The sequence below is a fragment of the Phocoena sinus genome, chromosome 15, assembly GCF_008692025.1.
Source record: "Phocoena sinus isolate mPhoSin1 chromosome 15, mPhoSin1.pri, whole genome shotgun sequence".
Lineage (NCBI taxonomy): Eukaryota > Metazoa > Chordata > Mammalia > Artiodactyla > Phocoenidae > Phocoena > Phocoena sinus.
In genome coordinates this window covers 23,853,018-23,873,492 of record NC_045777.1, presented here as the reverse complement: position 1 = coordinate 23,873,492, position 20,475 = coordinate 23,853,018, and the positions used below count along the sequence as shown (strand labels likewise).

General features: G+C 46.8%; 1 protein-coding gene across 2 annotated transcripts; it reads right to left on the bottom strand.

Annotated features, from left to right (window-relative positions):
* Positions 1-7,904: 7,904 nt before the first annotated feature.
* On the bottom strand, positions 7,905-15,441 carry GDF5 (growth differentiation factor 5). 2 transcript variants are annotated; one of them, XM_032606236.1, is made up of 3 exons: positions 15,405-15,441; positions 11,552-12,417; positions 7,905-9,348 (listed from the first exon to the last, which is right to left on the bottom strand). In XM_032606236.1, exons 2-3 carry the CDS (start codon positions 12,174-12,176, stop codon positions 8,474-8,476), a joined length of 1,500 nt encoding a protein of 499 aa, XP_032462127.1. In that variant the 5' UTR covers positions 12,177-12,417; positions 15,405-15,441; the 3' UTR covers positions 7,905-8,473. The 2 variants fall into 2 exon arrangements, with proteins under 2 accessions (XP_032462127.1, XP_032462128.1); XM_032606237.1 differs by lacking the exon at positions 15,405-15,441 and having other exon boundaries at positions 11,552-12,476.
* Between the last annotated feature and the right edge of the window lie 5,034 nt (positions 15,442-20,475).

Genomic DNA, 20,475 nt, shown 5'->3' with positions numbered 1-20,475 from the left:
TTAACTTGGCAGGAAAGTTTTTCTACTCAGAGGAAGGCAGATGGTATGAGATTATAGTTTAGAAGAAGGAGAAAGTTTAAAGTTTAACAGAGAATGAAAGAAAAAGGGGCCAGTGAAATATGGAGAATCTAGTTGAAGCTGGTAACTCTCCACTTTATAAATTTTAATTTATTACTTAATTTTAAATTAAAAAGTGATTTATGATTACACTGTATTTTCTAAAAATTAGCATGTTACAGATAAAGCTAAAGTCCCTTTTTACCATCACCTTGAATCCCAACCTTCCACCCTCTCTAAAATTGAATTTCCTTTCAGATCTTTTTTAATGCTTTCATATACATATACATGTTCCCTTAGAAAATATGTCTTTCTGGTTGGTGTGGGTTTTTGTTTTTTCCCTTTTTTTTTTAACTTAATTGACAGCATAGTTTTGTTTTATTTTGCTGCTTCCTTCTTTTTACTAGTTTCTTTTTAAAATTCTATATATGTTACTCTACATAGATCCAGTTCATTTCCTTTTAACAGCTGTTCTATCATATGATATATATGGCATATAGTTTGTTTCTTTTTGTTGTTGTTCTTATGACCAATGTTTCCATGAATATTCTTATACACTTAAGAGCAAAAATTTTAATGGCATCAATCTATTTCTGTGTGATTTTTTTTCAAAATCATTAGCTAACTTGGGATTAGCAGGGGAGAGAGCTGATAGTTGGAGTCAATAAAGGATTGTTTTTCCAGGCCATGGAATAGATGTCATCAGTGCAAAGATGGTGATGATATTGTCAAGAAAAAGTTTCAAGGGCATTCCCTGGCAGTCCAGTGGTTAGGACTCGGTGCTTTCACTGCCGGGGGTCTGGGTTCAATCCCTGGTTGGGGAACTAAGATCCTGCAAGCTGTGTGGCGCAGCCAAAAAAAAAAAGAAATGTGAATGAAATGAGAGAGTGACCCATGTAAATATCTTGGAAAAGAGCATGCTGGGCAGAGAGAACACAAGTGCAAAGGTCCCAACATGAGAGAATGCTTGGTGTTTCCAAGGAAGAGAAAGGAGGTTATCACGGCCTAGAGCCAAATGAATAAGGAAGAGTATGGTAAGAGATGAGGTTGACAACCTGGCCCTAGAGGCCAGATCATGGGGGAGCTTGTTGGCCATGGTAAAGACTTTGGATCCTATCCTAAGTATGTGCTAGTGTAGCTGTAGAAAATCACTGGAAGGAAACACAAGAAACTGGTAATAGTAGTTATGATGGTTGATTCTGAAGAAGAGGGCTGGGAGACTAGGAGGTTAGGTCTGGAAAGGAGACATATTTTTTTCACTATATATCCTTTTGCGTTGTTTGGAGTTTGTACTGTATCTATATAATTACCTTTAAAATTGAAAGAAAAGGGAATTCCCTGGTAGTCCAATGGTTAGGACTCTGAGCTTCCACTGCCAGGGGCCCGGGTTTGATCCCTGGTCAGTGAACTAAGATCTTGCAAGCAGCGCAGTGCGGCTGAAAAAATAATAATAATAAAATAAAATAAAATTGAAAGAAAAATATCCATATCACTCTCAAAACCTTATTCTGAAAAAAAAAGTTTACTCATTGGTTTTATGGAAAATACAAAGAAGTAGAACTTGGTCCTTGCCCTCAGGCATATTACAGCTGTGGAGGTATAATACATATTCACAAAAATTTTAAAAGACAATGCAAAAGAATGAAGTTGGACTCCTATTTCACACCATATGGACAATTAACTCAAAATGGATCACAGATCCAAATATAAGAGCTAAACTATAAAGCTCTTAGAAGAAAACATAAGAGTAAATCTTTGTGACCTTCTTTTAGGCAAAGCCTTCTTAGATAAAACATCGAAAGTACAAATAACAAAAGAAAAAAATAGATAAATTGGACTACATAAAAATTTAAACTTTTATGTTGCAAAAGATACCATCAAGAAAGCGAAAAGGTATAGAATGGGAGAAAATATTTGTAAATCACATATCTGATAAGGGACTTGTATGCAGAATATCCAAAGAAGTCTACAACTCAGTAATTAAAAAAAAAACACCCAGTCAAAAATGGGCAAAGGAGGGCTTCCCTGGTGGTGCAGTGGTTGAGAGTCCGCCTGCCGATGCAGGGGACACGGGTTCGTGCCCCGGTCCGGGAAGATCCCACATGCGGCGGAGCGGCTGTGCCCGTGAGCCATGGCCGCTGGGCCTGCGCGTCCGGAGCCTGTTGCTCCGCAGCGGGAGAGGCCACAACAGTGAGAGGCCCGCGTACCACCAAAAAAAAAAAAAAAAAAAAATGGGCAAAGGATTTGAATAGACGTCTCTCAAAGAAGATATACAAATGGTCAAGAAGCTAATGAAAAGATGATCAACATTATTAGTCATTAGGGAAACACAAACACACACACACACATACACACAATGAGATACCACTTCACATGCCCACTAGATGGCTATAATCAAGCAGACATGTAATACAAAGTGCTGACAAGGATGTGGAAAAACTGGATCCCTCATACATTGATGTATGTGATGTTTGGAAAACAGTCTGGTTGTTCCTAAAAATGATAAACATAAAGTTACCATATGGCCCAGTGATTCCATTCCTAGGTATATATTTAAGAGAAATTAAAACATATGCCCACACAAAAAATTGTATATGGTTGTTCATCACAACATTATTCATAATAGCCAAAAACAACCTAAATATCCTTCAACTGATGAAATGGATAAATAAAATGTGATATATCCAGAAAATAGATTATTTCTCAGCAATAACAAGGAATGAACTACTGATACACTCCAATATGGCTGACCCTTTAAAACATTATGCTAAGTGAAAGAAGTCAATCGCAAAAGGCTACATACACTACGAGTATGATTCCATTTCTATGAGGTGTCCAGCCGCCCATTCCCGTGGCCAATTCCCGAACCTCATCACCAGAATTGTTTTAATTATGAAAATTTTAATTTATGCCATTCTGGGTTCTCACCGTCCTTTTTTTTTTTTTGGCCACACCATGCGGCTTGCAGGATCTTATTTCCCCGACCAGAGATCGAACCTGTGCCCCCTGCAGTGGAAGCATGGAGCCCTAACCACTGGACAGCCAGGGAATTCCCTCACCATCCTACTCTTTAAGTGTCCATTCATTCCTAGCACACTTGTCATTTCTACCTCATTGAGACCTCCAGGCCTTTTATCTCTTCTCTTTACACAGTAGTCTGTCAACCCTCTCATCTCTCTCCTTCTATCTAGCTCAGATCATACAGTCTGTCACTGTAATTGCTTATCTCTTGCAATATAACTCCCTTGCTCAAATGTCTTTCTATCCCTGCCCCCCCACCTAGAGAGACACCATGCCTGCATCTAGGTTATTGAGTACTATTGGAGAAAATCATGCAAGGAACATATTGGTACCATCAAATATGGATACCAACCTTTATTACGCTCAACTCTGCCCCCCTTTTCCAAAACTACTGTTTATAACTGTATTAGATTCCTAGGACTTCCATAACAACAACAACAAAAAAAACAAGCCAGGTGGCATAAAACAATGGAAATGTATTTTCTCACAGTTCTGGAGATAAGAAGTCCAAAATCAAGGTGTTGGGCTTCCCTGGTGGCACAGTGGTTGAGAGTCCGCCTACCGATGCAGGGGACACGGGTTTGTGCCCCCGGTCCGGGAAGATCCCACGTGCCGCGGAGCGGCTGGGCCCGTGAGCCATGGCCGCTGCGCCTGCGCGTCCAGAGCCTGTGCTCCGCAACGGGAGAGGCCACAGCAGTGAGAGGCCTGCGTACCGCAAAAAAAAAAAAAAAAAAAAAAATTCTGATCAAAATCAAGGTGTTGACAAGGATCACGCTCTATCTGAAGGCTCTAGGGGAGGAGGATCTTTCCTTGTCTCTTCCTAGCTTCTGGTCATTGCCAGGAATCCTTGCTGTTTCTTGACTTTTTTAACTCCAGTCTCTGCCTCTGTCAGCACATGGACTTCTTTTGTACCTGTCTCTGTGTCTCTTCTCATCTTATAAGGACTCCACTCATACTGGATTAGGGTCCACCCTGATGACCTTATCTTAACTTGATTACATCTGTGAAGATCCTTTTTCCAGATAAGGTTATATTCATAGGTTAGGGGCAGGGGTGTTGGACTTTAACATATTCCTTTTGAGGGACACAATTCAACCCATAACAGGAACCTGTTCCACGTTCCTTGACTCTGACCCCTTCTTACTGTCTCTGAACAGATAGCCTCACCTCCTGCTTCACAGAGAAAAAATAAATTAGAAGCCATCAGAAGGAAACTCAACTTCCCACCACCAAACAAACCTGCTTGTATAGCCTGCATGTATCCTTTCTTCTTTACATCATTTCAATGGAAGAATTGCCATTTTTCTTAGTTAAAGCTAATCTTGTAAGAGTTCTTCAAACTTGACGTGTCCAAAACTGACCTCATCATCTTCCTCTAAAAATCTATCCTCCTTCTGTGTTCTCTGTTTTCATTGTTGTTGAATGGCACACCATCCGCCCAGTTGCTCAAGCAAAAAAGCCACAGGATTCACCCTTGACTCTGCTTCTCCCTTATTCTCTCCATCCCAACACTCCCCAAGTCCTGCTAAGAGAGCAGAACCACAGTCTCTTTGGGTTTGTACAGTACATGTCTATTAATAAAGCCCACACTTGTATTTGCACTTAGGCACCCACATTATATTCAGTTGATTCTACTAAGTTCACAGCTACCTACAACACTATCTCTTTCCCATCTGAAGTTGTGAAATCACACTTCATATCTTGTACTTGTATGGTTGGTTTCATGCATTCTGATGACTCTCCCCCCGTTTTATTTCATTTCCTTTGATTCAGTCTATTACCTTACCATCTTAGTATCCTTTGGGATCTTTATTTTCTCTTTCATTCATGCATGGAACTTGAAGGCATGATCATTGCAAGATAAGAGACTTCATGTAAAGTGCTAAGCACAGTACCTGGCACATAATAAGCCCTCAATAAACATTGTAGTTTTTATTATTACCCCAACATTCAGAACAGTATTGAGCCATAGAAGACCCTCAATAAATATTTACTGGTTAATAAATGAATAGATGGATCAAAGATGGATGGAATGAATGAATATCCCCTTTCCTGCATCCCAGGTCCATTAAATTTGATATTATTATCCCTCTTTTACAGTTAGAGAAACTAGAGTGATTAAGTAACTTGCTCAAAGTCACTCAGCTGGAAAGTCGTGGAACTAGAACTGGAACCCAGATCTGCTTGACTCCTAAGCATATATGACTATTCTGCTTAACTTTGCTTCCTCACATTATATTCAGATCAAAAGAACTAATTGTGAAGGCAGAGGCTTCCCAAGGTTGTGTGTTCCAAGCCCTAGAACAGCTGATTCTCCAGCTTGTGGCCCTGGGACATGGGGATGTGGAAGAGGCCAAGAGATGGCATCAGAGCTTTGGGGGCCTCACTTCTTTCCTCTGCTACGGACCTCTCATTTTCCCTGCCCTAAACTATATGCTTAGCTATTTCCCCCTGAGAACTAACAATATTCTGTGTCCCCAAGGAGATACTTTAAGACCAGGGCGCCAAGCCCCGGGAAGATAATTCTACTACTTGCCAAGACTGGGGTCAGTGGAATTGGGGGTCCAGAAAAGTGGCAAGAATGGTACAAAGAATACAGAGACCTGCAGGAGACCTGCAGTTACCTCTCTGGATTGTTAGCTTCTCATCTGTAAAAATAGGGGAGCAGAGGGTAACATTCCTTGCCCTGCCTGCTTCACAAGACTGTTTGAGGCACAATAATGATAACAACTAACATTTGTTGAGTGCCACCTCTGTGCCAGCTACTGTGCTGAGTGTCTTTCATATCCTCACAGTTAACCTTATGAAATAGGTACATTGTTTATCCTTCCCCCCCCCCCTTTTATTTTCACAGATGAGGAAATCAAGGTTCATGGAATTAGACGACTTGCCCAAGGCCTCTAACTCTAAGTGACAAATCTTGAAATTTGAAACTGGGCTGCCTTTTGAGGCCAGCAGAGCTGTGAGACCACAGCTGAGACAGTGTTTGTGAACTCTAAAGAACGATATAAGCCTTGAACCCTTTGGTGTGAGAATGCCCTGTACAAGTATGCAGCCTGTTATGACTGGGACTGGAGGTGGGTGCCTGGTGGGGATAATTTTCCAAGGAGGCAGTTGAACAGATCAGATGGTTAGGATGGAAGGGCTGTTCCCACCCACAACAATCTGATTGGTTCCCCATGGTCTGGGTGGGAAAGGGGGTCAGGTACAGAGTCTGATTGGTTCTCTTGCGAAAAAGTGTTCTAGGACAGGTGGAGGTGGGAGAGGAAGCTCCTAGGGTATCAAACTGGAGCCACAACATTCAATTCAATGCCTGGACCTCAGCAGGAAGAGCACCGTGGCTGAGAGTCCTTGAAGCTCTCTGATAGGGATAAGGCAGGGAGAGCTCCAATCTGTCAGACTTTCTAAGAAACCAGGGACATACAGCCCAGGAAATCAGTGCATGTAGGAGCCTGCCCCACCTGTGACCCCTTGGTCCCCTGCCTCTCTGCCCTTCGGTCTCCAGCCACCCTGCTTCTACACTGCTCTCCCTGTGTCCACAGTCCATTGCTTGGCCTCTCCGGGCACCTCCCTTCCAGGCTCACTCTCCTCTCACATACACCAGAACTCTGTCTGCCGTGCAGCTCCTTTGTTTACTTCCAGAGCTTGTGGGCCTGCCCCCAGCCAAACACAACGAAACTCGGCCAGGGAGGGCTAGGCTCCAGGCTCAGGCTGGCCCCTCAGGGACAGGGAATGGCCTCCAAGCCAGGGAGGTAGCTCGAAGGTATGCTGCCCCCAACCCTGGGCTCTTGCTTCAGGTCCTGACAACCCAGGTTTCAGGCCTAGAGGGAAGAAACACAGGATCTGTCCAGAGCTGGGCAAGAATTCCTACTGTTGAAACAGCTTTGGCTAGGAGCCCTGGGAATCGAAGACCCAGCTGGAGAGAGATGGGGGAAATTTTGAGGCCCCCTGGGTGGGAAGCTGAGGCCTAGGCTTTCTTCTGCTGGTCCTCCCTTTCTTCAGCCAGGCAGAACCTGGTCCTGAGCCCTTGGAACAAGGACTCAGGTGCCCAAATTTCCCTACCAGAAGGCTGTATTCCCCTCCCAAGAGCTTATGCCTCGCTCTTCCCCATAGGTTCTAGTGGAAAAGGGAAGTGGGCATTTAGTCTGGGCCAAGCCCCAAGCAGGAATGTGTCTGGCATTGGTCCGTCTAAGGTCAGTAAGGTCAGTGGGGAGGTTACTAATGTATAATTATGTATTTATATACGGTATAATATAAAGGGGAGGAGCTCCAGTTGTTTCTAGAGCTGGAGTGAAGGGGTGGAATGTGTGCCGAACTGGAGGGTAGCAGGTAAGATAAGATCACAGGTAAGATCACGTGAGGAACAGTGGTCAGTGACAGAAAAGAGATGCTCCAATAGGGGAAGAGGAGATCGTGGCAGCCCACGTTTCCCAGTGAGAGGTGGAGGGCCCTTTAAATGGTGACCAGCTGATTCTGTGAGTATGATGTGGGGATGAGAGGGGACAGAGCAGACACTGGTGAAGGAAGTGGGGATGACTTTAGAGGAAATGAAATCCCCAATTTCCCTCCCATTTAAGGGATCCATTTTGGAGGCAACAAACTTGACTAAGGAATGTCAAAAAGGAAACCTAACTCTGTTGCTATGCCTCAGTGGAATAGATGGAGCTCTGGAAGAAAACCAGGAATGGGGTTAGAGGTAGCACTGGCCCTGCTCAGCCTGTGCTCTCTGTCCCATTCTGCTCTGGGCAGCCCGCCTCCCCTCTCTGGGACAGTCATTCTTTGAAGGGTCACTGGGTCCCCTGGGGTAAATAAGAAATCTGCCACAGTTTTAGGCATGGTTTTGTTTTTTATCTCATCAATGTACATTTTAATCTAACAGTCTAAGAGCCTCACACCCATGCCCAAACCCGCTCCCCCTCTTTCCCACCCCTGCCCAACCAGCATCCATCTGCCCCAGGGGCAGAAAGTCATCAAGCACAATGGTAATTCAAGGAGGAGGTGGCACCTGTGCCTCTCCCAAGGAGAGTCCTCCCTGGAGAGTCCAGAGATCGAGAAGGTCCCGGTAAGGAGAGGTGGTGGGCTGAGTTTCATTGGAAGACAAGGCCTCCTGGGTCTCAGTCCTATTCAGAGTCTGTCTCCCTGGGCCTGTCCCCGCCAGTCAGAGCAGCAGAAGGGCAGAGATCCTCAGACAGGGGGACTTGTGGATAGAAAGAGACCTTCAGCCCAATTCCCACTCTGAGAGTGAACAAGGCTGTTGAAATCCCCTTTCACGCAGGCTGTGTAGATGCTCCTGGCTGTAGCTTCCCGACCCCTCTGTGATTCCAGGAGTGCGTGGAGGGGCTCTTGTGACCAGCATCCTGGGATGTATCACCCAGGAAGACAGAGGCCAGTGCTGCTACCTGCAGCCACAAGACTCCACGACCATGTCTTCATACTGCTTATAGACCACGTTGTTGGCGGAATCAATGAAGAGGATGCTGATGGGACTCAGCCGCGTGGGCACACAGCAGGTGGGTGGCGTGGACTCAGGGTCCATGGAGTTCATCAGGGTCTGGATGACTGCATGGTTCGTGGGCTCCAGGTGGGAGCGCAGGGGGAACTCGCATAGCCCCTCGCAGTGGAAGGCCTCGTACTCCAGGGGCGCGATAATCCAGTCGTCCCAGCCCATGTCCTTGAAGTTGACATGCAGCGCCTTCCGACTGCAGCGGGCCTTGGGGTTCTTGCTGGGCCGCTTGCCCTGACGTGTGGCCAGTGGGGCCCGCCGCTTTCGCCGCTGACTGAACAGGTACTCGTAGACGGTCTTATCATCTTGGCCAGAGCGGGCCTTAATCTCATTAAAGAACAGGTCCCGTTTCTTGGTGCGGCCAAACACCAGGAACAGGGCCTTCTCATGGACCTGCCGGGCAGCCCGGTCAAAGCCCAGGCCACGGAGGTCCAGAGCCCGGCCCCGTTCCCAGGCCTCCAGCTCCAGGCACAGCTGGGCCAAGTTCTTAAAGTTTCGGAAGAGCTTCCAGATGTCGAACACCTCCCAGCCAGATCCATCCAGGCCTGGCATGGAACGCACATCCAGCAAGGCCGCCGGCTGTCGGCCGCTGGGGCAGCTGGACAGCTTCAGCTGGGCAGCTCGCCCACTGCTGGGGGCCACTGGCTTAGCTGTGTCCGAGGGCTTCTTCCGCATGATCCGCAGCTCGGCCCCTAGTAGCCCATCCTTCTCCAGGGCGCTAATGTCAAACATGTACCTCTGCTTCCTGATCGCAGGACCTTGGTCATCTAGAGAGAACACCCATAAGTCATTCCCTACAACCTCACCAAGGGAGCTGGTCACCTTAAGGCCTCAGGGGAGGACCACAGCTCTTCTCCCCTCGAGAGAACGTTCTTTAACCTCTTCCCCACTCTGACAGAGGGCAAGACCCAAACCACTGGGAGCCTTTTTCAAAATAAGGGAACTTCCTATACAGTCAACCAAGTAGGATTGTTGATCTGTAGATGTGGCTGTAGCTGATTTGAATGATTCTGGGTGTTTGTGTCAATGAGATGCATAGCAGAGGTCCATCAGCCTTAGAACTGCCTTCTACCTGCCCCTCTCCCATCTGTTATCCAATATGATTTCTCTTTGGTAAGATAGGTGGAATGGGCATTATAATGACCCCTGTTTTTCCAGGGGAGGAACCTGAGGCTCAGAGAAGTTAGTAACTTGCTCATGGTCACCCATCTGGGAAAAAGCAGAGCTGGAACTCCAGCCTAGAACTTTTTACACCCGATCCTGAGCTGCTTCTACTATACCATGCCTTAAAGAAGATCTTAGTGTTCTTGTTTTATGGATGAGGGGCAGAGAGGGGGAGTGACTTGCCTAAAGTCACACAGCAAGTTAACAAAAAAGCCTGTCTATAAGCCAATTTTCCTGGCTTCCCAGTCTAATGATTTTGTTGTGTATGTTTCTTACCCTGCTGGGTACGTGAATGTGTATGTGTGTGTGAATGACAGTTGGTGTGTGTGTGTATGTATGGTTCAGTTCACATGTGAGTATGAAAAGTAATGCATATGTGAGTGACATGTTATATGCATGTATGATTGGGCTTGTGTGAATATTTGAAGGGTATGTATGTATATGTGTCTATATATATGTAAGAAGATTCCTTGTATATATGTAAGGTGTGTGTGCACGTGTGTACGTGTGTGTGTGACTCAGCATGCACGTATAAATATAAGGCTGTGTGTGTGTGTAAGAAGCTCAGTAGTATGTCCGAATCAGCATGCCTTCCTTCCTAAATACCAATTTGCCATTGGGAAACATTCATAATATTGCTCTAGAAGCTAATTAGGCCTTTAAACTCCCCATCTCCCCCCTCCAAGCTCCCTTAGAGCTGGGGGGCACAGGGACTTATTTTATGATTTCCCCAAGGGGTCACAGCTTGCTCTGGCTGGGCAGGCAGCCAGGCCACCCCCCCCAACCTCAGCCAGACCTGCTGCCTCTGTGCCTCCCCACCCCGTCATTCCCCCACTGGCCAGCTCTAATGAGGAGCCTCTTCCTCTCTCTGACCCTTCCCCCACCCTGCCAGCCAAAGTCCCAAGACTCCCAGAACCAGAACGTATGAGCTGCCAGCAACTCTAGCAATCAGGTCCACCTCCCTCTTCACACTTATGGAGAAACTGAGGCCCTAAGAGGGGAAGGGACTTGCTGAGATCACACAGCAAGTTGAGAGGAAAAGTCAAGACAGTGAGGTGGGGTGGGCAGAGGGAGAAGTGAAGGGAGCAGATTGTCTCCTGGGTTCATGATAAAAATGATGTGTGTTTAGGACAGGACAAAAAGTTTTCATATTTGAAGGGCTCTCAGAAATCACCCAATCCAACCTCCATAGGGTTGTACTGATGGGGAAACTGAGACCCCAAAGGGAGAAGGGGCTTTCCCAAGGTCACACGGTGAGTTAGACCCTAGGTCTGTTGTCCACCCTGCCCCACCTCGTATATCTAGAGGTTGTTCCAGAACTCCATTATGCCTCATTTACTGTCGTCACCTATCCTGTCCCTTCTGCCCCCCAGCCCAAAGGCAAAGTGGGAGAACCATGGGTATCTGAGATTAATTTCTCTCTCTGCCATATGAGAAAACCTACAACCCTCTGCAGCCTGGAAAGTCTGGCCAATTCACAGAAGCACAGAGCATGGCCTGGTAATCAAGAGTCTTAGAGGCTGGTCCCCAACTCTGCCACCAACAGGCAGGTCTTATCTCCTTCCCAGGCTTCAGTAACCCCCTCTGCACCTTGCAGGAATGGTACTTGGTGATCCCCAGGTGCCCTCCAGCTCTGACATGCCAACAGCCTGGGACCTGGAGTGTGTGAGGTAAGTCCCAGATACCACCCAGGCCAGATGCACACACCGTCTCCCACCAATGCAGTGGCGGGGCTCTGAGAGCCCCCTCCATGCATGCAGATGCCCCTCCCTCTGAGCCGTGCCCCTGCCCCCCCCGCCCCCTCACCTTGCCCTTTGTCAATAAAGCTGGTGATGGTGTTGGCCAGGCCAGCCTCCAACTTCACGCTGTTGTTGCCTCCCTTTCTGTCAGCCTCGGACAGCGTCCTGTACAGCGAGAGCATGTATTCGTGGGGCGTGATTGGGGGCGGGCGGAATGGCTCCTTGGGCTCTCGAGGGGACCCAGGCTCCCTGGCCTTCTTCAGCAGGAAGGGGCTGGGGACAGATCCTGTCTTTGGTGGTGCCTTACCCCCAAGAAGCTGTCCTTTTGGGGTCACAGTCCACGTTGCAGCCTGCCTTGTCTGGGGAGGGTGTCCTGGCTTGGGTTCAGGGCCACCCGATCTGGGGGGCAGCTTTTTGGGTTCATCCTTCTTGGGCTGTGTCAGGGCTCCTGTCTGCCCGGTGCCCCCCTTTGCCCTGGCATTGGTGGCCCCCCCACCGTAGCTGTGACCCCCCGGCCTGAAGATGTTCTGGGCCAGAGGGGGCCTCTCCTTGGCTTCTGCTTTGGCCAATCCTGGCCTGGCCCCCTGGGGTCTCTGGCCCAAGTCAGGGGCACCCAACACAGTGCAGATGAATTCCAGGTCCAGCCAAGCCAGGTGCCAAAGCAAGAAAGTGAGGACTTTGGGGAGTCTCATCCTCTGGACAGCCGCTGAATGACACCAAAGAGAACAGTGGCAGCAGCGGAGGTGCCTCTGGTTTGGCAGGAAAAACCATGAAAAGAGTGGACCCTCAAAAGCAGCGGCAGCAGCAGTAGCAGCAGAAGGAAAGGCTTTCTCCTCAGTCTGAGGCTCTTGAAGTCTGCCGGGTGTGTGTCTGTATCCAGTCCCATAGTGGAAATGCTCTCGTATCCAGACGTGCACCGTCTCCAGTCAGCAGCTGAAAATAACTCGTTCTTGAAAGGAGAAAGCCGACCGCCCCCTTTCTCCTGCACAACTGACTGAGGGCTTGAAGGAGGCTTGTATAAGGCTGAGGGATTTTTCCAAGAAGGAAGAATGGCGTAATGCTGCCTGTGTGCTCCAGTTCTTTTTTTTTTTTTTTAAAGTTTTGAATCCTTTCCAGTGAAAATACTTACACACACACACACACACACACACACACACACACACACACACACACACACACATGCCTGCAGGTGCTCAGAAAAATCTTTTACAAACCTGAACTCAGGAATTGGAAACGGAATTCCAACCCAAACCAATTTAATTACTCTCTGATGTCATGCTGTCTAAACTCATTTAAGTGCGATATATTTATGTGAAAAAAATCACCGCTGCCCTCTGAGGCCATGGCTCATTGGGGCTTTTGGCACACAGCCCCGAGGGGGGCTTCTAGGCTTGCGGGGGGGCCTCTCAGTCCCACGGAGCAGACTCTCGGGTCTTTACCTCCACGTCACGGGACAGCCCACCCCACCTTCCAGAGGAGAGATGCTGAGGAGTGAACTCAAGGATCTTAAGCCCCAGAAACATGAGGAGTGTGGGTTTTCAGTTAAGTCCTTGGGGTGTTTTTAAAGCAACCTTTGCGTCTAGTCTGGGACCTGATTTGTTGTTGGGGGGTGGGCAGTACAGATGGCAGCATTTACCCACAGTTTCTTTTATTTTATTAAACTTGTGGTGACCCAGAGACAGAAAAGTATCAGTACCCACTACACCCCTCCCCCCAGATGCCGTTGACTGAGCTCAGATTGTTACTTCAGGCTTTGGGGGCGCTGCCACCCTGAGCCCACTCCTTAGATGGAGGCAGATCCAGAGTGTACCTCACTGCCACCCCAGCAAAGACAAACTCAGTTTTGTTGGCTGAGTCCAGAGGTGGCAGCCCCTGCCTGGGGCAGCAGCGGCCCCTTCAGGAGGCTGGAAAAATGATTTCCCACACAGTGCTTTTCTGGTAGTTCTGGAAGAAGTCTCAATTCCAGCTGGACTCGTGGGGGAAAACTGTTCCCTTTACCTGGAATACCCTCCTTTCACTCCCACAATGGGAGGTAGTCCTCCTCATCCTGAGAGCTTCAGCTGAAAATTTACCTCCTCCTTCCCTGGTTAAGAATCCGCCTGCCAATCCAGGGGGCAGGGGTTAGAGCCCTCGTCCGGGAAGATCCCACATGCCCCGGAGTAACTAAGCCTGTGCATCACAGCTACTGAGACTGCGCTCTAGAGCCCGCGAGCCACAACTACTGAAGCCCACGCGCCTAGAGCCCGTGCTCTGCAACAAGAGAAGCCACCGCAAGGAGAAGCCCGCGCACCGCAACGGAGAGTAGTCCCGCTCGCCGCAACTTGAGAAAGCCCACATGCAGCAACAAAGTCCCAAAGCAGTCAAAAAAAAAAGTTTCACCTCCTCCAGGAAGCCTTCCCAGATCCCCACACAGAGCCAATTACCCCTTCTTGAACGTTTTGCTACAACACTTGTCACACTGTGAGAGGTATAGCAGCAGTAGAAGCAGTCAGGTAGGCTTCCTTCTTAATCCGAGATTCTTTGAGCCTGCCCGATAGAGATCTGTCCCTACTCTAAGGTCACCAGATTGGTTTCCCAGCACAACCTGGCACAGAGTAGAAGCTCAGTAAGCATTTGATGAATGAAAGAAGATGAAACTCACAGCCCGGTTGTCCAGGTGCTCGACCAGCCTTTTCATGGTGATACGTCCAGATCCTTGCTGATCTTCAGAGCACAGCTGCATAACTTGGCCATTTCAAGCTTCATCTGGTGCCCCTAGGTCAGAAACCCCAGGACAGCTCCACCTTCCCATCTCAAAGGATCAATACAATACCAGACACTGTTCAGGGGGAATTTTAAGGAAGAGCTGAATTCCTAACTATCCCTCCGGTTGCCCAGATTCACAACACTTGGCTTCCCTTTTGACTTGTCCACTTAAGCAGTCATCTCTGGGGTTCCTTCATCCTCTCCATCCCCGCTGCCTCACTGTCTCAGTCCTCCTCACGGCCTGTCCTAATATAATTCCCTTATAACTGGCTTCTAGGCCTCCCAGATCTCTTTGTTCCAATCCTCCCTCTCTCTAAAACCTGCCCATTGAAAAGTGCCAACTCATGTGCCCTCTCCTCCACGAAGCCTTCCCTCATTCACACACTCCTGATTTGCCATCACACATTTTCTGTGCCCCTTTCCATTTTGGCAGCTCCAAGATTATCCAGTTCTGCCTCTGCCCCCCTGTCTCCGACACAGTTCATTTCTTCTACTCTGTGTACCTTTTTCATATTTAAAAAATCATAACATAATTCCTTATAGCAGTAATAATTTATTTACATACCTGTCTCCCCCATGAGATTATGACTAGACGGCACCATATTTATCTTTCAGTTATTCCCAGGGCTGGGCACAGGGCCCAGCACATAGCAGGTTCTCAGTGTGTCGTATGGATGAATGAATCTCTAACCGGCCCTTATATACAAAAGCCATCATTTTCTACTTTAAGGTATAGTTACTTACAGACATATCGTGCCTTCCCTGCTGGACTCTGAGTTCCTGAAAGGAAGGGATTCTTGTCTTGCCACGAATTAGGTATTTTGTAAGCCTGAGTGAGTGAATAAATGAAGGGATGAATAAATCAAAAACATCAGGAATTCTCTGGCGGTCCAGTGGTTAAGACTCCATGCTCTCACTGCCAGGGGCCCGGGTTCAATCCCTGGTCAGGGGAACTAAAATCCCACAAGCCGCGTGGCCAAAATAAACAAACAAACAAATGAACAAAAATAAATCAAGATGCCCTTGAACATGGTTTTATAAAGAGTAAGGGCTCTTGGAGACAAACAGGCCTGATTTTGAATTCTAGTTCTGCTATATGGTTTAGTATATTATATTATCTTTGGAAGCCTCTAAACCTTTTTGTAACTCTGAACAGGAATCATGACAGTACCTACCTCCCAGGGTGTTTGTGGGGATTCAATTAAATAAATTATAAAAAGTGATTAGCCTGGGCTTCCCTGGTGGCACAGTGGTTAAGAATTCGCCTACCAATGCAGGGGACATGGGTTCGAGTCGTGGTCCGGGAAGATCCCACGTGCCACAGAGCAACTAAGCCCGTGTGCCGCAACTACTGAGCCTGCATTCTACCACTACTGAAGCCTGCACACCTAGAGCCTGTGCTCTGCAACAAGAGAAGCCATCACAATGAGAAGCCCGCGCACCGCAGCGAAGAGTAGCCCCCTCTTGCTGCAACTAGAGAAAGCCTGCACACAGCAACGAAGACCCAATGCAGCCAAAAATAAATAAATAAAATAAATAAATTCATTAAAAAAATAAGTGATTAGCCTGGTACCCCGCAAATAATAATAGCTGCTATTTATTGAGCATATACTGGAGTAAACTAGACTCTAGCCTTTGTATCGCACTGCATTTTTATCTTATTTATCTTCACAAGAACCCTATGATGTAGATACTCTCAGTACCCTGATTTTGCAGATGAAGAAACTGAAGTTCAGAAAGGTTAAATTACTTTTTAAGCCTAATTCCCTCTCTGACACATTTTATACCAAAGAATCCTAACCTAACTTCTAGAAACACGAAAAGTGAAAGGGTGGTAGGGGGCAATTATGGTATTCTTGGCTTTTAGTCAAGGTCTCATCCAACGGGCTGGGACTTTGGGAACATGGAGGAGTCTCTGAGCAGGGCTATTATTTGAGGACCAGGGAACTCCAGAAATGGGGTGGGAGTCGGGGAAGGGGACTCTGGGCCTGCTGAGAAGGCCCTCTCCAGGGAGGAGCCCAGGGGACTGGCCTGGCTCTCACTATAAAGGTGACTAATCACTTCGGTCCCCTCTGGTAATTGCGACCAGATGCTGCCGCTGGCAGCACTTCAGTCCCAACATGTTTAATTACTGGGACGGAGAGTCCTTCGCCCACCGCCCCCACCCCACGTCCCCCTACCTCCCCCTCTCCTGTCAGCAATATTAATGTCAAACTCGAGGTAGAAGATGGGAGTCTTGGGAAGCCACTGGCATGGAAACAACCTTTACAGTCCTTTCTACCGTGTAGAGCCTTTAACTTTTTTACATGTTTCCCTATCCATCTCACAGGCACTCCACAAAACATCCTCTTAAAGTTGGCAGGCCAGAGTATTTTTTATACCCATTTCACAGATGAGCAGTTAACTGAATCAGCAGCAGCAGCAGCGGCAGCAACATCATTTTTCAAGCGCTTAGCAATTTTCAAAGTGGCTTCGCATTCTTTATGCTATCTGAATCTCCTAATTCTCAGAGTCAGTTCAGCATGGGTTAGAGCTGGCTAAGAGTATGGGTTCCAGGATCAAACAACTTGGTTTGTGTCCTGGCTCTGCCACTAACCAATTGGGTGACCTTGGGTATTCATTCATTTATGTACTTAATTATCCATCAACTATACACTGGGTGTCTACCATGTGTTACATCCTGGGCCTAAGCACTGTATCTAACAGTGGACTACCAAGTCTGTGCTCACATTCTGGCGAGAAAGACAGACAAACAAGCAAACAAATGTATAATTTCAGAGAATTCTAAGTGTGTGAAGAAAAATTAAACAGGGTCAAAGGGATGTCTATTTTAGATAGGAATGTCTCTTTGAGGGGGTGATGTTTGAGCAGAGATCTAGATGTAGTGAGGGAATGAACTGTTCAAAGGTCTGGGAGAAGATCATTCCTGGTGGAGGGAACAGCAAATGCAAAGGCCCTGTGGCATGAATGTGCTTGGCATATCTGAGGAACCGGGAGAAGCTGGTGTGACTGAAACAGAGTGAGCATGGGGGAGGTGATAGATGAGGTCAGATCATGCCAGGACCACATTGAGAATGGCCTTGGAAACCAGAGAAAGGAAGTTGGATTTTATGTTTAGTGCAGTGAGAATTTTAGTGCAGAGTTTTAAGCAGGAGATTTGTCTAACATAATGATTAAGAGCTGGACTACCTGCCTTTAAGTCCTGGCTCCCTAATTTACCAGCTGTGTAATCTCAGGCCAATTATTTAAACTTTCTGTGCCTCAGTTTCCTCATATACAAAGTGAGGTTAATAATAATATACCTGCCTCAAGGTTCTTACAAATTTTTGTTGTAAGTTCTTAAAACAGTGTCTTGTGCAAAGTAAGCTCTACATAAATGTTACCTATTATTGATATCTTTAAAAAAAAATCACTTCTCTGAACCTGTTTCTTTACCTGTAAAATTAGAATAAAAATATCTGCTTCACAGACTGCTTATAAGAACTAAATGTATTTACATATGTAGAGCACCTTTCTTTCAGTAACTATCATATAGTAGGTACTCCATAAATTATGGTTAAAAAAAAAAGTCAATTGTTAATATTGTCCTTGTTCACAAATGAGGAAATTGAGTCTCAGAGGAGTTAAGTGATTGACACAAGGCCACGCAACCAGAAATGATCACGGTAGGACTCAACCCAAACTCATGACTCTGAATCCAGTGCTCTTCCCCACAGCAAGGAAGGATTGATCTTTCCTGGCATCACCTTATATGAAAGGGATTGCCTGGGAGGAGGGCCTGCAGCCCCTGGACCTCCATCTGTGCTTTTTATAATCTGTGGGGCATGGACCATCCCCATCCAGGGAGCCCAGAGCACCCCAGCAGGAGCAGAGCCGCCTAATCCTCCCCCACATCCCCATCGTCATTCCGGCTTGTGTTGTTTTAAACGTCCCAGGAGCTGCCACTCCTCTGGAATCTTCTCCACCAAGCTCTCAATGGTTCCCCCAGCTGAGCTCCTTGGGAACTGCACCTTGTCAGAGCATGTGGGCGCTCCAGTGAGGTCAGTCCATCCCACTCCCTGCAGATACTATAATCTGGAAACTGCATGTGGGTGTATGTGTGTTTTTGCCTGTTGCAGGTGTGGTGCACAAACAAAGCAACCACACATTTTCACTTTTATTCTTTACTTAAAGTATTTTTATTTTAAAACTTCTTAATATTTAAAAAATGTTTTTTAAAAATTTAAAAAGTAATGTGTATTAGAAAGAAAGGTAATACAAATTCATGATGAAAAAAGTTCAGACAGTACAAGAGAATACACAGGAAGTCCCCCTCCCACTCCAGACCCCCAGTTTTCCAGACCTTCTCAGAAACAACCATTTCTATCCGTCTCCTGGATGACTTTCTATGCAATATAAGCTTTGAAAAAAACCTTTTTATTTAAGTATGATTTCTATACTGAATATATTTAAATTACAAACTTAAATAATTTTCATTGTAAAAAAAATAGAAGTGAAACAATACCAAAGGGTGTTAAATTAAAAGAAGCCACTCCCCAAGCTCTCGGCCTAGAGGTAACCACTGTTAATAGTTAGGGACCTGGAAACCTTATTGTCATTCTTGAGCTCAGAAACCTCAGATTCTTGCTGGACTCCTTCCACTCCTCCCTCCATTCATCTACTTTATCTCCCACTTTGCACGTAAAAACTCTAAGAGGTAAGTATTATTATCCCCATTTGCAGCGGAGGAATTTGAGGCTCAGAGAGGGGAGGCGAGGCGGGTTGCTCAAAACACAAGGCAGAGCCAGGAGTTCAAACTCAGGTGAGTGTGTCTGCCTCCAAGCCCGACGTTCTTCCTGCCATGTTTCTCCACCTGGTTCCTGTCCAGATTCTTAGAGTTTAGTTTCTGTGTCACCTGAGGCAGCAGATAGAGTCTCAGGTTAGAATATAATTAAGGGCTCATCTTTTATTTTATTTTATTTATTTATTTTGGCCACACCTCATGGTATGCAGGATCTCAGTTCCCCCACCAGGGGGAACTGCCCCCTGTAGTGGAAGCCTGGAGTCTTAACCACTGGACCACCAGGGAAGTCTAAGGGCTCATTTTTTGAGGAAAGAGAGGACCCAGTCCTATGGGAGCTGTCCCTATACATCTTTTTACTGCCCAAGCCCTGAATGGTGGTGAGCAAATGGCACCCACTTCAAAGAAATGTCAAGCTTGGGTGAGTGGGTATTTAGAGCTTGACTTGGTCAGTGGGAAGGGGCAAGGACTGGAAAGAGACCTGCCCACTGAGACAGAGTCAGCGCCACGGGGGGAATACCCAGCTGATGGAGGGGATTGTATTATTATCTAATTATAAATCCAGGGAGACTCATACGATACAACCAAGTGGCAGAATCAGCCAGAGGAGTGCCCAGAGGAAATCCCCGGCAATCCCCAAACATCCATGCTTTTGCACATCACTGTTCCAAGAACACTGCTTGGAATGCCCTTCCTGCCTTTGTCTGCTCAGCAGATTAATCCTTCATAATTAGGTTATATTGTCACCACCTCTATGAAGCCAGCCACTCCCTCTTTACAGAATTTACCACCCTGTAAATGTGTGAAATATACATTACTCACCTGCCTCTACTTAAGTCTGTGGACTGAGGCTCTAGGCAGGGTCCATGTGTTATTGTTCTTTGGGTCTCTCCCAGTGTCTAGCACAGGATTTGACACATAGTACATTCTTAATCAATATTTGTTTAATGATAAATAAATGGACTCTGATGGAAAGCAGCGAGTGGTTCACAATCTATTACAAGATGCTATATTCTTTTGGTGCCTCGAGCTCTGCTTCTGGCAGTTAGCTTGCAGTGAGAAAGAGGGGAATGATTGAGGGTTATTTTTTTTTCCTCAATTTTTCCCCTGTCATCCTCAGCTCACCTTGGTCACTCAGAGTGCTGACATGGAGAGGAAGATGGAGAAAGGGGTGGGAAAAGTCTTCTTTGAATTCGTGTCGTAGCTGGCTTTGTGTTTTCTGGGTTTGGCAGATGCTTTTAGCTGTTTCTGTCCATCAACAAAACATCATGGACGGCTTTTATGGGCTCTTCAGGGATTCCCTGCTGGAGCCCTCTCCTGCACTCCTCTTAGCAAAGGCATCTCTATTGCCAATGGTCATTTGTCTTCTCACTTCTGGAGTCCCTTTACCCCTCTAGGAGGCCCTACCAAACAGGACACAGGATAGGCCTATGCAGCTCTCCTTCTTTTACTTAGTCCCCATCCAG